The sequence below is a fragment of the Oncorhynchus mykiss genome, chromosome 24, assembly GCF_057628025.1.
Source record: "Oncorhynchus mykiss isolate SJ-2025 chromosome 24, ASM5762802v1, whole genome shotgun sequence".
NCBI lineage: Eukaryota > Metazoa > Chordata > Actinopteri > Salmoniformes > Salmonidae > Oncorhynchus > Oncorhynchus mykiss.
The window spans coordinates 34,750,696-34,766,427 of NC_143045.1; the positions used below are offsets into that span (position 1 = coordinate 34,750,696).

At 43.9% G+C, this 15,732-nt stretch overlaps 1 protein-coding gene across 3 annotated transcripts in view; it reads left to right on the forward strand.

Annotated features, from left to right (window-relative positions):
• Positions 1-15,457, forward strand: part of arap1 (ArfGAP with RhoGAP domain, ankyrin repeat and PH domain 1) — a 114,452-nt gene extending 98,995 nt beyond the window's left edge. For all 3 annotated transcript variants that reach the window (XM_036961243.2, XM_090218904.1, XM_090218905.1), the window contains 5 exons: positions 1,451-1,510; positions 7,505-7,568; positions 13,139-13,297; positions 13,977-14,011; positions 14,088-15,457. In XM_036961243.2, the coding sequence (XP_036817138.1) occupies positions 1,451-1,510; positions 7,505-7,568; positions 13,139-13,297; positions 13,977-13,994 (301 nt within the window). In that variant the 3' untranslated portion in view covers positions 13,995-14,011; positions 14,088-15,457. The remainder of the gene's footprint in view (positions 1-1,450; positions 1,511-7,504; positions 7,569-13,138; positions 13,298-13,976; positions 14,012-14,087) is intronic.
• The last annotated feature ends 275 nt before the right edge of the window (positions 15,458-15,732 follow it).

The following is a 15,732-nucleotide window of genomic DNA, read 5'->3' on the forward strand; positions in this document are numbered from 1 at the left end:
AAGCCTGAAACTATGTCTAAAGACTGTTCACACAGTGTGGAAGCCATAGGGAAAGGAATCTGGTTGATATCCCTTTAAATGGAGGGAAGGCATGCAATGGAACAGGGAGATTATTTTCTCTTAGGTACTTCCTTGTTGGATTTTCCTCAGGTTTTCGCCTGCAATATCAGTTCTGTTATACTCACAGGCAATATTTTGACAGTTTTGGAAACTTTAGAGTGTTTTCTGCCCTAATCTGACAATTATGTGCATATTGTAGATTCTGGGCCTGAGAAATAGGCAGTTTCATTTGGGTACGTTTTTCATCCAAACTTCAAAATGCTGCCCCCTACACTCAACAGGTTAACTTGTTATGGCTGCAACCCGTTAACAGGATAATTGTCATCAACAACCGCTGAATTGCATAGCGCCACATTCAAACAATATTACTAAAAATATTTATATTCATGAAATCACAAGTGCAATATAGGAAAACACAGTTTAGTCTTTGGTAATCCACCTGTCGTGTCAGATTTTGAAAATATGCTTTACAGCGAAAGCAATCCAAGTGTTTGTGTAAGTTTATCGATCGCTCGACAAACATTATGTACACTTAGCATCAAGTAGCTTGGTCACGAAAATCAGAAAAGCAATCAAATTAATTGTTTACCTTTGATGATCTTCGGATGTTTTCACTCACAAGACTCCCAGTTACACAATAAATGTTCCTTTTGTTCCATAAAGATTATTTTTATATCCAAAATACCTCAGTTTGTTTGGCGCGTTATGTTCATAAAAACACAGGAAAGAGCGGTCACGACAACGTGGACAAATTCCAAATAGTTTCCGTAATGTCCACAGAAACATGTCAAACGTTTTTTATAATCAATCCTCAGCTTCTTTTTAAAATATATAATCGATAATATATCAACCGCAAATGTCTTTATCAGTAGGAGAGGGAAAGGCAATGGCAGCCCAAACTCTGTTGCGTGAGCAAAACTCATGCGAACACCTGACGCGATGTTATCGTTCTGGCTCATTTTTCAAAATAAAAGCCTGAAACTATGTCTGAAGACTGTTGACCCCTTGAGGAAGCGATAGGAAAAGGAATCTGGTTGATATCCCTTTAAATGGAGCAGAGGCTATGGAACATGGAGTTTTCAAAATAGAAGCCACTTTCTGGTTTGATTTTCCTCAGGGTTTCGCCTGTAATATCAGTTCTGTTATACTCACAGACAATATTTTGACAGTTTTGGAATCTTTAGAGTGTTTTCTATCCAATACTAATAATAATATGCATATTTTAGCAACTGAGACTGAGGAGCTGGCAGTTTACTCTGGGCACCTTTTCATCCAAGCTACTCAATACTGCCCCTGCAGCCATAAGAAGTTAATGTTTCCTATCTCTCTTTATCTATCTCTCTGTAGTCGGGGTCTGACTGTGATGTTTCCTATCTCTCTCTCTCTGTAGTTGGGGTCTGACTGTGATCAATGGAAGTGAAAAACAGGAGAAGCCAGAGAGGCAGCAATGGTGAGTCCCTGAATGTGTGTGTCTCCTGTGTCTCCTGTGTGTGTGTGTGTGTGTGTGTGTGTGTGTGTGTGTGTGTGTGTGTGCTATACAGCATGTCCTGTATTTCTCTAGAACTTACTGAGCTACACCAGGGAACAGATGTCAGTAGTGGGGGTATGATGTCAGCAGTGGGGGTATGATGTCAGCAGTGGGGGTATGATGTCAGCAGTGGGGGTATGATATCAGCAGTGGGGGTATGATGCGAGATAGAAAGAGGATGAAGGCTACATTTTCAATTTCATCTCCTTGAAAAGATAGAACAAATATTACAACAAATATTATGGCTGAACTCAAATGTGCTGGTTGATAAAATACCTGTATTTATGGGAAAGATGTTTGAAAAGGGAATTTTGTTCTTAAATGATATTGTAAATTGTAATGGTAGAGTTATGTCCTTCATGGAGTTATCAGAATTGTACGGGAATGTCTGCTCAATCCAAGAGTACAACCAATTGATTACAGCATTGCCCCAAAAATGGAAGAGGCGGGTGGGAGCTGGGGGAGGTAGGGAACTGGTCTGTCTACCCAATATGGTTGGTCTCAGATGGTTGAGGGTGGGAGTGGTCTCGGATGGTTGAGGGGGGGAGAGGTCTCAGATGGTTGAGGGACAGCTATTGGGGAACTGTGGGGGGGATCTTGAAGGGTTCGGGTTCATGTTTTTTGGCCTTGTGGGAGATCTGTCAACGTGCCCCTGAGCAGGATGCTGGATGCTTCTGTGTGTCTCTCTGAATGGGAGTCTGTTGGATGACTGATGTGGTGTAGTTGTTGAGCGACTTCACTGCAACTATATTGTATGTTTCAGATAAATAAATAAAAAAGAGGTTTGAGTTGAAGATAAATACTTTTACTAAGAGATCATGAGTGGAAAGGTCACCCCTCCTCACACACACACACACACACACACACACACACACACACACACACACACACACACACACACACACACACACACACACCTGTGGGCTGCTGGGTCAAGCCATCAGCAACAACAGGCAGAAAAGTCACGCAGTTGAGAGAGACAAAGAGAAAGAGAGGGAGAGAAAGAGAGGGAGAGTGTGGGGGAGAGAAAGTGTTGACGCCCAGGGTTCTATTGCCAGGGTTCTATCGCCAGGGTTCTATCGCCAGGGTTCTATCGCCAGGGTTCTATTGCCAGGGTTCTATTGCCAGGCACTGTGTGTGTCTTAGTGTGCTTGTGCAGGTGTGTGAAAGAGGGGAAGTTGGGAGTAGAGCATGTGAGCAGAGTTGGAAATCTCACTCATCGCTCATGGAGGGTTGTGCATCTCTCCATCAAGTCCTTTCCTACCGCTCATCATTTCAGATAGGCTACATGTCATATTAAACAGCATATAAACTCTCTAAATAGGTCAGGAGCCAGACAGGGAGACTAAGAAGGAACATAAATGAATTATTTAGGTTATATTATTTCAAATATTTCAAGGCTAGAGCCTACAAAGAAATACATTGTGAAGCATTAGCGAGTGTGATACACTAGCCTGGTAGGGACATAAATAGCTCAGCATTTAAATAACATTACCTTGTATTAAATCATTATAGTCTATATACAGGCTGTGATTAGGCTGTGAATTACATCAAATTAAATACAAATGAAATTAAAAATGACTTATTAATGCCTTTGAATTCATTTTTAGAAACAACAGTTTGGCCAGTCTATGGCTTCAGACTCATGCGTTGGTGCCTGGAGAGCCGGCCAGCAGCGGATAACATCCTCTCTCCTCTTACAGAGCTACTGGGGATGCTAAACAACCTTTTGACCCCTCTTACAGAGCTACTGGGGATGCTGAACAACCTTTTGGCCACTCTTGCCAGGCTGAGCAGGGATGCTGAACAACCTTTTGGCCACTCTTACAGAGCTACTGGGGATGCGAGACAACCTTTTGACCCCTCTTACAGAGCTACTGGGGATGCTGAACAACCTTTTGGCCACTCTTACAGAGCTACTGGGGATGCTGAACAACCTTTTGACCCCTCTTACAGAGCTACTGGGGATGCTGAACAACCTTTTGGCCACTCTTACAGAGCTACTGGGGATGCGAAACAACCTTTTGACCCCTCTTACAGAGCTACTGGGGATGCTGAACAACCTTTTGGCCACTCTTACAGAGCTACTGGGGATGCTGAACAACCTTTTGACCCCTCTTACAGAACAACTGGGGATGCTGAACAACCTTTTGACCCCTCTTACAGAGCTACTGGGGATGCTAAACAACCTTTTGACCCCTCTTACAGAGCTACTGGGGATGCTAAACAACCTTTTGACCCCTCTTACAGAGCTACTGGGGATGCTGAACAACCTTTTGGCCACTCTTACAGAGCTACTGGGGATGCGAAACAACCTTTTGACCCCTCTTACAGAGCTACTGGGGATGCTGAACAACCTTTTGGCCACTCTTACAGAGCTACTGGGGATGCGAAACAACCTTTTGACCCCTCTTACAGAGCTACTGGGGATGCTGAACAACCTTTTGGCCACTCTTACAGAGCTACTGGGGATGCTGAACAACCTTTTGACCCCTCTTACAGAGCTACTGGGGATGCTGAACAACCTTTTGACCCCTCTTACAGAGCTACTGGGGATGCTAAACAACCTTTTGACCCCTCTTACAGAGCTACTGGGGATGCTAAACAACCTTTTGACCCCTCTTACAGAGCTACTGGGGATGCTGAACAACCTTTTGACCCCTCTTACAGAGCTACTGGGGATGCTAAACAACCTTTTGACCCCTCTTACAGAGCTACTGGGGATGCTAAACAACCTTTTGACCCCTCTTACAGAGCTACTGGGGATGCTGAACAACCTTTTGACCCCTCTTACAGAGCTACTGGGGATGCTAAACAACCTTTTGACCCCTCTTACAGAGCTACTGGGGATGCGAAACAACCTTTTGACCCCTCTTACAGAGCTACTGGGGATGCTAAACAACCTTTTGACCCCTCTTACAGAGCTACTGGGGATGCTGAACAACCTTTTGACCCCTCTTACAGAGCTACTGGGGATTCTGAACAACCTTTAGGCCACTCCTACAGAGCTACTGGGGATGCTGAACAACCTTTTGACCCCTCTGACAGAGCTACTGGGGATGCTGAACAACCTTTTGACCCCTCTTACAGAGCTACTGGGGATGCTGAACAACCTTTTAACCCCTCTTACAGAGCTACTGGGGATGCTGAACAACCTTTTGACCCCTCTTACAGAGCTACTGGGGATGCTGAACAACCTTTTGGCCACTCTTACAGAGCTACTGGGGATGCGGAACAACCTTTTGACCCCTCTTACAGAGCTACTGGGGATGCTGAACAACCTTTTGGCCACTCTTACAGAGCTACTGGGGATGCTGAACAACCTTTTGACCCCTCTGACAGAGCTACTGGGGATGCTGAACAACCTTTTAACCCCTCTTACAGAGCTACTGGGGATGCTGAACAACCTTTTAACCCCTCTTACAGAGCTACTGGGGATGCTGAACAACCTTTTGACCCCTCTTACAGAGCTACAGGGGATCTGAAACAACCTTTTGACCCCTCTTACAGAGCTACTGGGGATGCGAAACAACCTTTTGACCCCTCTTACAGAGCTACTGGGGATGCTAAACAACCTTTTGACCCCTCTTACAGAGCTACTGGGGATGCTGAACAACCTTTTGACCCCTCTTACAGAGCTACAGGGGATCTGAAACAACCTTTTGACCCCTCTTACAGAGCTACTGGGGATGCGGAACAACCTTTTGACCCCTCTTACAGAGCTACAGGGGATCTGAAACAACCTTTTGACCCCTCTTACAGAGCTACTGGGGATGCTGAACAACCTTTTGACCCCTCTTACAGAGCTACAGGGGATGCTGAACAACCTTTTGGCCACTCTTACAGAGCTACAGGGGATCTGAAACAACCTTTTGACCCCTCTTACAGAGCTACAGGGGATCTGAAACAACCTTTTGACCCCTCTTACAGAGCTACTGGGGATGCGAAACAACCTTTTGACCCCTCTTACAGAGCTACAGGGGATCTGAAACAACCTTTTGACCCCTCTTACAGAGCTACAGGGGATCTGAAACAACCTTTTGACCCCTCTTACAGAGCTACAGGGGATCTGAAACAACCTTTTGACCCCTCTTACAGAGCTACAGGGGATCTGAAACAACCTTTTGACCCCTCTTACCAGGCTGGGCAGAGATGCAGAGTTGTTTTTTTATTTTTCAAATCAAATCAAATGTATTCATAAAGTCCTTCTTACATCAGCTGATATCTCAAAGTGCTGTACAGAAACCCAGCCTAAAACCCCAAACAGCAAGCAATGCAGGTGTAGATGGCTAGGAAAAACTCCCTAGAAAGGCCAGAACCTAGGAAGAAATCAAATCAAATCAAATGTATTTATATAGCTCTTCGTACATCAGCTGATATATCAAAGTGCTCTACAGAAACACAGCCTTAAACCCCAAACAGCAAGCAATGCAGGTGTAGAAGCACGGTGGCTAGGAAAAACTCCCTAGAAAGGCCAAAACCTAGGAAAAACCTAGAGAGGATCCAGACTATGAGGGGTGGCCAGTCCTCTTCTGGCTGTGCCGGGTGGAGATTATAACAGAACATGGCCAAGATGTTCAAACGCTCATAGATGACCAGCAGGGTCAAATAATAATAATCACAGTGGTTGTAGAGGGTGCAACAGGTCAGCACCTCAGGAGTAAATGTCAGTTGTCTTTTCATAGCCGATCATTCAGAGTTAAAGACAGCAAGTGTGGTAGAGAAAGAGAGTTGAAAACAGCAGGTCCGGGGGAAAAGGTGGCACGTCTGGTGAACAGGTCAGGGTTCCATAGCCGCAGGCAGAACAGTTGAAACTGGAGCAGCAGCACGGCCAGGTGGACTGAGGACAGCAAGGAGTCATCAGGCCAGGTAGTCCTGAGGCATGGTCCTAGGGCTCAGGTCCTCCAAGAGAGAGAAAGAGAGAGAAATAAAGAGAGAAATAGAGAATTAGAGAGAGCATACTTAAATTCACACAGGACACCGGATAAGACAGGAGAAGTACTCCAGATATAACAAACTGACCCTAGCCCCCCGACACATAAACTACTGCAGCATAAATACTGGAGGCTGAGACGGGAGGGGTCAGGAAACACTGTGGCCCCGTCCGACGATACCCCCGGACAGGGCCAAACAGGCAGGATATAACCCCACCCACTTTGCCAAAGCACAGCCCCCACACCACTAGAGGGATATCTTCAACCACCAACTCACCAATTTTCCATAAGTAGCTTCATTTTGTGCTCTTTTTGTGCCTTATCATTTTTACACACAGAGAGTACTGAATTTGAATTACAGCGGGTGAGGGCTTCAAAGGCCACTGCATTTGGGATGGGGGGGGGGGGGGCTGTGAAACTCTCCTGCCATTGTTGGGCTCAAGGGCTTTGACACCTCTCACTTCACACCTCCATGCTAATTGAAGTTGTATCCATTCTGTCTATCAAGCTTGGTAGCATTAATTTAGCATTCAGTCCTTATAAAGTAAAATATATTACTGTAATGTATTTCTCTTCCTGGCTTTTGGAAATAAAATATACTTCAGACTAAACATGACTCACTCAGTTCCAGGTTGGATGGTGTTTTCTGCTTTCTGTTGTTTGTTTGACAGATCATTTGCTGTAAAAGCTTTGAAATAAGAATCTTTGGTGGTAGGAATCCTTCCGGGTCATTCCATCCAAAATCAGGTTGTAGGCTTGAAGTTTTGATTTGGAGTGAAGGTTATGTTGTAGAGGGTAGTATACTGTATGTCCTTCCTGAAAACACGCTGAAAAATGCAGGAGCTCATCTATTCTCTCTCTCTCTCTCATTTCTTTCTTTCTTTCTTTCTTTCTTTCTTTCTTTCTTTCTTTCTTTCTTTCTTTCTTTCTTTCTTTCTTTCACTCCTCTCTCTTTCTCCTGTCTCACTCTCTCCCTCTGTAGGTATCTGTGTTGTGACACTCAGACAGAGATGAGGGAGTGGTTCTCCACCTTCCTCACTATCCAGGTAAGAGGACACATACTGTCACACTGGTTATTATGATTCACTGTTCTGTCTGTCACACTGGTTATTATGATTCACTGTTCTGTCTGTCACACTGTTCTGTCTGTCACACTGGTTATTATTATTCACTGTTCTGTCTGTCACACTGGTTATTATGATTCACTGTTCTGTCTGTCACACTGGTTATTATGATTCACTGTTCTGTCTGTCACACTGTTCTGTCTGTCACACTGGTTATTATTATTCACTGTTCTGTCTGTCACACTGTTCTGTCTATCACACTGGTTATTATGATTCACTGTTCTGTCTGTCACACTGGTTATTATGATTCACTGTTCTGTCTGTCACACTGGTTATTATGATTCACTGTTCTGTCTGTCACACTGGTTATTATGATTCACTGTTCTGTCTGTCACACTGTTCTGTCTATCACACTGGTTATTATGATTCACTGTTCTGTCTATCACACTGGTTATTATGATTCACTGTTCTGTCTGTCACACTGTTCTGTCTGTCACACTGGTTATTATGATTCACTGTTCTGTCTGTCACACTGGTTATTATGATTCACTGTTCTGTCTGTCACACTGGTTATTATGATCCACTGTTCTGTCTGTCACACTGTTCTGTCTGTCACACTGGTTATTATGATTCACTGTTCTGTCTGTCACACTGGTTATTATGATTCACTGTTCTGTCTGTCACACTGTTCTGTCTGTCACACTGGTTATTATGATTTACTGTTCTGTCTGTCACACTGGTTATTATGATTCACTGTTCTGTCTGTCACACTGGTTATTATGATCCACTGTTCTGTCTGTCACACTGGTTATTATGATTCACTGTTCTGTCTGTCACACTGGTTATTATGATCCACTGTTCTGTCTGTCACACTGGTGATTATGATTCACTGTTCTGTCTGTCACACTGGTTATTATGATTCACTGTTCTGTCTGTCACACTGGTTATTATGATTCACTGTTCTGTCTGTCACACTGGTTATTATGATTCACTGTTCTGTCTGTCACACTGTTCTGTCTGTCACACTGGTTATTATGATTCACTGTTCTGTCTGTCACACTGGTTATTATGATTCACTGTTCTGTCTGTCACACTGTTCTGTCTGTCACACTGGTTATTATGATTCACTGTTCTGTCTGTCACACTGGTTATTATGATTCACTGTTCTGTCTGTCACACTGTTCTGTCTGTCACACTGGTTATTATGATCCACTGTTCTGTCTGTCACAATGTTCTGTCTGTCACACTGGTTATTATGATCCACTGTTCTGTCTGTCACACTGGTTATTATGATCCACTGTTCTGTCTGTCACACTGGTTATTATGATTCACTGTTCTGTCTGTCACACTGGTTATTAAGATTCACTGTTCTGTCTGTCACACTGGTTATTATGATCCACTGTTCTGTCTGTCACACTGGTTATTATGATTCACTGTTCTGTCTGTCACACTGTTCTGTCTGTCACACTGGTTATTATGATTCACTGTTCTGTCTGTCACACTGTTCTGTCTATCACACTGGTTATTATGATTCACTGTTCTGTCTGTCTGTCACACTGTTCTGTCTGTCACACTGGTTATTATGATCCACTGTTCTGTCTGTCACACTGGTTATTATGATTCACTGTTCTGTCTGTCACACTGGTTATTATGATCCACTGTTCTGTCTGTCACACTGTTCTGTCTATCACACTGGTTATTATGATTCACTGTTCTGTCTGTCACACTGGTTATTATGATTCACTGTTCTGTCTGTCACACTGTTCTGTCTGTCACACTGGTTATTATGATCCACTGTTCTGTCTGTCACACTGATTATTATGATTCACTGTTCTGTCTGTCACACTGGTTATTATGATCCACTGTTCTGTCTGTCACACTGGTTATTATGATTCACTGTTCTGTCTGTCACACTGGTTATTATGATTCACTGTTCTGTCTGTCACACTTCTGTCTGTCACACTGGTTATTATGATCCACTGTTCTGTCTGTCACACTGGTTATTATGATCCACTGTTCTGTCTGTCACACTGGTTATTATGATTCACTGTTCTGTCTGTCACACTGGTTATTAAGATTCACTGTTCTGTCTGTCACACTGGTTATTATGATCCACTGTTCTGTCTGTCACACTGGTTATTATGATTCACTGTTCTGTCTGTCACACTGTTCTGTCTGTCACACTGGTTATTATGATTCACTGTTCTGTCTGTCACACTGTTCTGTCTGTCACACTGGTTATTATGATTCACTGTTCTGTCTGTCTGTCACACTGTTCTGTCTGTCACACTGGTTATTATGATCCACTGTTCTGTCTGTCACACTGGTTATTATGATTCACTGTTCTGTCTGTCACACTGGTTATTATGATTCACTGTTCTGTCTGTCACACTTCTGTCTGTCACACTGGTTATTATGATCCACTGTTCTGTCTGTCACACTGGTTATTATGATCCACTGTTCTGTCTGTCACACTGGTTATTATGATTCACTGTTCTGTCTGTCACACTGGTTATTAAGATTCACTGTTCTGTCTGTCACACTGGTTATTATGATCCACTGTTCTGTCTGTCACACTGGTTATTATGATTCACTGTTCTGTCTGTCACACTGTTCTGTCTGTCACACTGGTTATTATGATTCACTGTTCTGTCTGTCACACTGTTCTGTCTGTCACACTGGTTATTATGATTCACTGTTCTGTCTGTCTGTCACACTGTTCTGTCTGTCACACTGGTTATTATGATCCACTGTTCTGTCTGTCACACTGGTTATTATGATTCACTGTTCTGTCTGTCACACTGGTTATTATGATCCACTGTTCTGTCTGTCACACTGGTTATTATGATCCACTGTTCTGTCTGTCACACTGTTCTGTCTATCACACTGGTTATTATGATTCACTGTTCTGTCTGTCACACTGGTTATTATGATTCACTGTTCTGTCTGTCACACTGTTCTGTCTGTCACACTGGTTATTATGATCCACTGTTCTGTCTGTCACACTGGTTATTATGATTCACTGTTCTGTCTGTCACATTGGTTATTATGATCCACTGTTCTGTCTGTCACACTGGTTATTATGATTCACTGTTCTGTCTGTCACACTGGTTATTATGATTCACTGTTCTGTCTGTCACACTTCTGTCTGTCACACTGGTTATTATGATCCACTGTTCTGTCTGTCACACTGGTTATTATGATCCACTGTTCTGTCTGTCACACTGGTTATTATGATTCACTGTTCTGTCTGTCACACTGGTTATTATGATTCACTGTTCTGTCTGTCACACTGGTTATTATGATTCACTGTTCTGTCTGTCACACTGGTTATTATGATTCACTGTTCTGTCTGTCACACTGGTTATTATGATCCACTGTTCTGTCTGTCACACTGTTCTGTCTGTCACACTGGTTATTATGATCCACTGTTCTGTCTGTCACACTGTTTTGTCTGTCACACTGGTTATTATGATTCACTGTTCTGTCTGTCACACTGGTTATTATGATCCACTGTTCTGTCTGTCACACTGGTTATTATGATTCACTGTTCTGTCTGTCACACTGGTTATTATGATTCACTGTTCTGTCTGTCACACTTCTGTCTGTCACACTGGTTATTATGATCCACTGTTCTGTCTGTCACACTGGTTATTATGATTCACTGTTCTGTCTGTCACACTGGTTATTAAGATTCACTGTTCTGTCTGTCACACTGGTTATTATGATCCACTGTTCTGTCTGTCACACTGGTTATTATGATTCACTGTTCTGTCTGTCACACTGTTCTGTCTGTCACACTGGTTATTATGATTCACTGTTCTGTCTGTCACACTGTTCTGTCTGTCACACTGGTTATTATGATTCACTGTTCTGTCTGTCTGTCACACTGTTCTGTCTGTCACACTGGTTATTATGATCCACTGTTCTGTCTGTCACACTGGTTATTATGATTCACTGTTCTGTCTGTCACACTGGTTATTATGATCCACTGTTCTGTCTGTCACACTGGTTATTATGATCCACTGTTCTGTCTGTCACACTGTTCTGTCTATCACACTGGTTATTATGATTCACTGTTCTGTCTGTCACACTGGTTATTATGATTCACTGTTCTGTCTGTCACACTGTTCTGTCTGTCACACTGGTTATTATGATCCACTGTTCTGTCTGTCACACTGGTTATTATGATTCACTGTTCTGTCTGTCACACTGGTTATTATGATCCACTGTTCTGTCTGTCACACTGGTTATTATGATTGACTGTTCTGTCTGTCACACTGGTTATTATGATTCACTGTTCTGTCTGTCACACTTCTGTCTGTCACACTGGTTATTATGATCCACTGTTCTGTCTGTCACACTGGTTATTATGATCCACTGTTCTGTCTGTCACACTGGTTATTATGATTCACTGTTCTGTCTGTCACACTGGTTATTATGATTCACTGTTCTGTCTGTCACACTGGTTATTATGATTCACTGTTCTGTCTGTCACACTGGTTATTATGATTCACTGTTCTGTCTGTCACACTGGTTATTATGATCCACTGTTCTGTCTGTCACACTGTTCTGTCTGTCACACTGGTTATTATGATCCACTGTTCTGTCTGTCACACTGTTTTGTCTGTCACACTGGTTATTATGATTCACTGTTCTGTCTGTCACACTGGTTATTATGATCCACTGTTCTGTCTGTCACACTGGTGATTATGATTCACTGTTCTGTCTGTCACACTGGTTATTATGATCCACTGTTCTGTCTGTCACACTGGTTATTATGATTCACTGTTCTGTCTGTCACACTGGTTATTATGATTCACTGTTCTGTCTGTCACACTGGTTATTATGATTCACTGTTCTGTCTGTCACACTGGTTATTATGATTCACTGTTCTGTCTGTCACACTGGTTATTATTATTCACTGTTCTGTCTGTCACACTGTTCTGTCTGTCACACTGGTTATTATGATCCACTGTTCTGTCTGTCACACTGGTTATTATTATTCACTGTTCTGTCTGTCACACTGTTCTGTCTGTCACACTGGTTATTATGATTCACTGTTCTGTCTGTCACACTGTTCTGTCTGTCACACTGGTTATTATGATCCACTGTTCTGTCTGTCACACTGGTTATTATGATCCACTGTTCTGTCTGTCACACTGTTCTGTCTGTCACACTGGTTATTATGATCCACTGTTCTGTCTGTCACACTGGTTATTATGATTCACTGGTTATTATGATTCACTGGTTATTATGATTCACTGGTTATTATGATTCACTGGTTATTATGATTCACTGGTTATTATGATTCACTGGTTATTATGATTCACTGGTTATTATGATTCTTTCTGAATTAAGGTCAGAGTATAATTTGCTCTCTCTTTCTCTTTGTCTCTCGCTGTTCTTTCTCTCTCTCACTTCTCTCTTTCTCTTTCTCTTTGTCTCTTGCTGTTCTTTCTCTCTCTCACTTCTCTCTTTCTCTTTGTCTCTTGCTGTTCTTTCTCTCTCTCTCACTTCTCCCTCTCTCTCTGCCCCCCCCCCCCTCTCAGTATGATGGTAACGTGTGGCCAGCGGATGCAGTACAAACACGTGTGACCCGTGCGTTGCCGGCGGATACGCGTCATGGTAATGTGGCGTTGATTCCATTGCGCGGCAGCGAGAATGAGATGCGGAACAGCGTTGCAGCTTTCACCGCCGACCCGCTTGGCGTGAGTCAATCCTCCAATCACAGGGGCCAATCCACAGTCGTGGGCCTATCAGAGACCTCCATGCTGACACGGAGTCGACCATGTGGTCCCTACACACACACACACACACACACACACAGGAGTCTACAATTGTGCATGGGTTTTTTTTCCCTTATCAGCTGGATGGTGTGTGTGTGTGTGTGTGTGTGTGTGTGTGTGTGTGTGTGTGTGTGTGTGTGTGTGTGTGTGTGTTGGGTATAGTGATCATATATTGTTGTGTTGTCTCTTCGTGCCGTAAGCTTGTCTGTGTCCTGGTTGAATGCGAGCACAGGATGTTGAATCCATACAGAACACTGACTGTGTTAGACATGACTGTTAGCACTCACCATTACACATGACAGAGTTCATGTCAGCCAGTCTGAATGAATTAATCCCTCCCTCTACCCCCTTCTCTCGCTCTCTCTCTCTACCCCCTCTCTCTCTCCACCCCCTCGCTCTCTCCACCCCCTCGCTCTCTCTACTCCCCCTCTTTCTGTCCCTCTCTCCTTTTCCTGCCTCAATCCCTCTCTCTCTATCCCTCTCTCTCTCAATCCCTCTCTCTCTATCCCTCTCTCTCCCAATCCCTCTCTCTCTATCCCTTTCTCTCCCAATCCCTCTCTCTCTATCCCTCTCTCTCTCTCTCTCTCTCTGCCTCTCTCAGCTCTTTAGAGATGTCTGATAATGGGACCAGACAAGGTGAGACATTATCTAAAGTTCCTACGTGTGTAAGAGTGTGTGTGCAGTTATCTAATTGTCTGTGTATGTTCCATAGGGGATAGACCACCAGCCGTAGAACCCACAAAGTCTTCAGAACATTCCAGTAACGACAACCCCCCCCCCCCCCCCCCGCCACACACACAGCTGTGCCTATGAGCTGGACCTCTAAGCAGGGGCAGCAGGTGTGTCATGAGGAGAGAGAGACTCTGTTACCACAGTGCCTTTTAGAACTGCAGTGCACCCTGGGATACATGGAGGACCTGTAAGAAGCTCCTGGTATGGACTGAGAGGCTGAGAACAAAGACTGACTGAGTACAGACTGTCACTGGAACAGACTGACTGAGTACAGACTGTCACTGGAACAGACTGACTGAGTACAGACTGTTACTGGAACAGACTGACTGAGTACAGACTGTCACTGGAACAGACTGACTGAGTACAGACTGACTGAGTACAGACTGTCACTGGAACAGACTGACTGAGTACAGACTGACTGAGTACAGACTGTCACTGGAACAGACTGACTGAGTACAGACTGTTACTGGAACAGACTGACTGAGTACAGACTGACTGAGTACAGACTGACTGAGTACAGACTGACTGAGTACAGACTGTTACTGGAACAGACTGACTGAGTACAGACTGTCACTGGAACAGACTGACTGAGTACAGACTGACTGAGTACAGACTGTCACTGGAACAGACTGACTGAGTACAGACTGACTGAGTACAGACTGACTGAGTACAGACTGACTGAGTACAGACTGTTACTGTTTGTCTCTGAGAGGCCTGAAGATAATGGGCTGATCTTCACCGACAATCAAGCCGTCACTGTCCCTGTGTGTCCCACATCAACCCTGTCCCCTCCTTGAACCGTCTCTCTCGCTCCCTGTTGTGAACTCTCCCCCACCTGTACCCTCATCTCGTCAACCTCACCCGTGTCCCCTTCTCTCTTAAAGACTCCCCCATCTGTATAGTGCTCACATCACCTCTCCCACGGTCTTCTCCCTCCATGTTTTAGACTGTAATTATTTATTTCTCCAGCAGAGGGAGCAGCATATAGGAAGTTAAGGGGGGACTCTGTCCATTTAGAAATAGGGTCGTGTATGTAGGTAAACTGTTAGACAACCATGACCATCACTAGACATTAAGTTGGTTCCACTAGACTAGAGGGAGGACAGCGATGTGTGTGTGTGTGTGTCCAAGTTCACTTATTGTAGTGACATCATTACTCCCACTTCTAGGTCTTAACCTGTAGAGACACCCCCCCCAACCCAACCAACCCAGCCAGCCAGCCCCCCCCACCCCCCCACCCCCCCTCATATCTGTTTTTGTCCAATGAAAGAACTGATCTGTTTCCTGTTTTGTTAAGACGAATCGTCTGTCTGGTACTCTGTACACTTGAATAAACACATTTCAGCCAGAGCTGTGTCTATCATTTAGACTCCTAACTATGTGATGACGTGGAGCAGTCATTGTTTGACTGTAGTCTGGTTCAACCAGCATGGATCTGGTGAGCTCATGTTCTCTTTCAATTCAGTACAAACTAACCGCGGGCACAGCGGTGAGACTGGTTTCACAACGCTAGTGTGACTGCCTGTGATCTACTGGTCAGGAATCAGGAAGGGTCTACTGCTCTAAGGATGGATCAAAAAGCTCTGTATTCTCATCAATATCACATACTCTCAATCATCTTATCA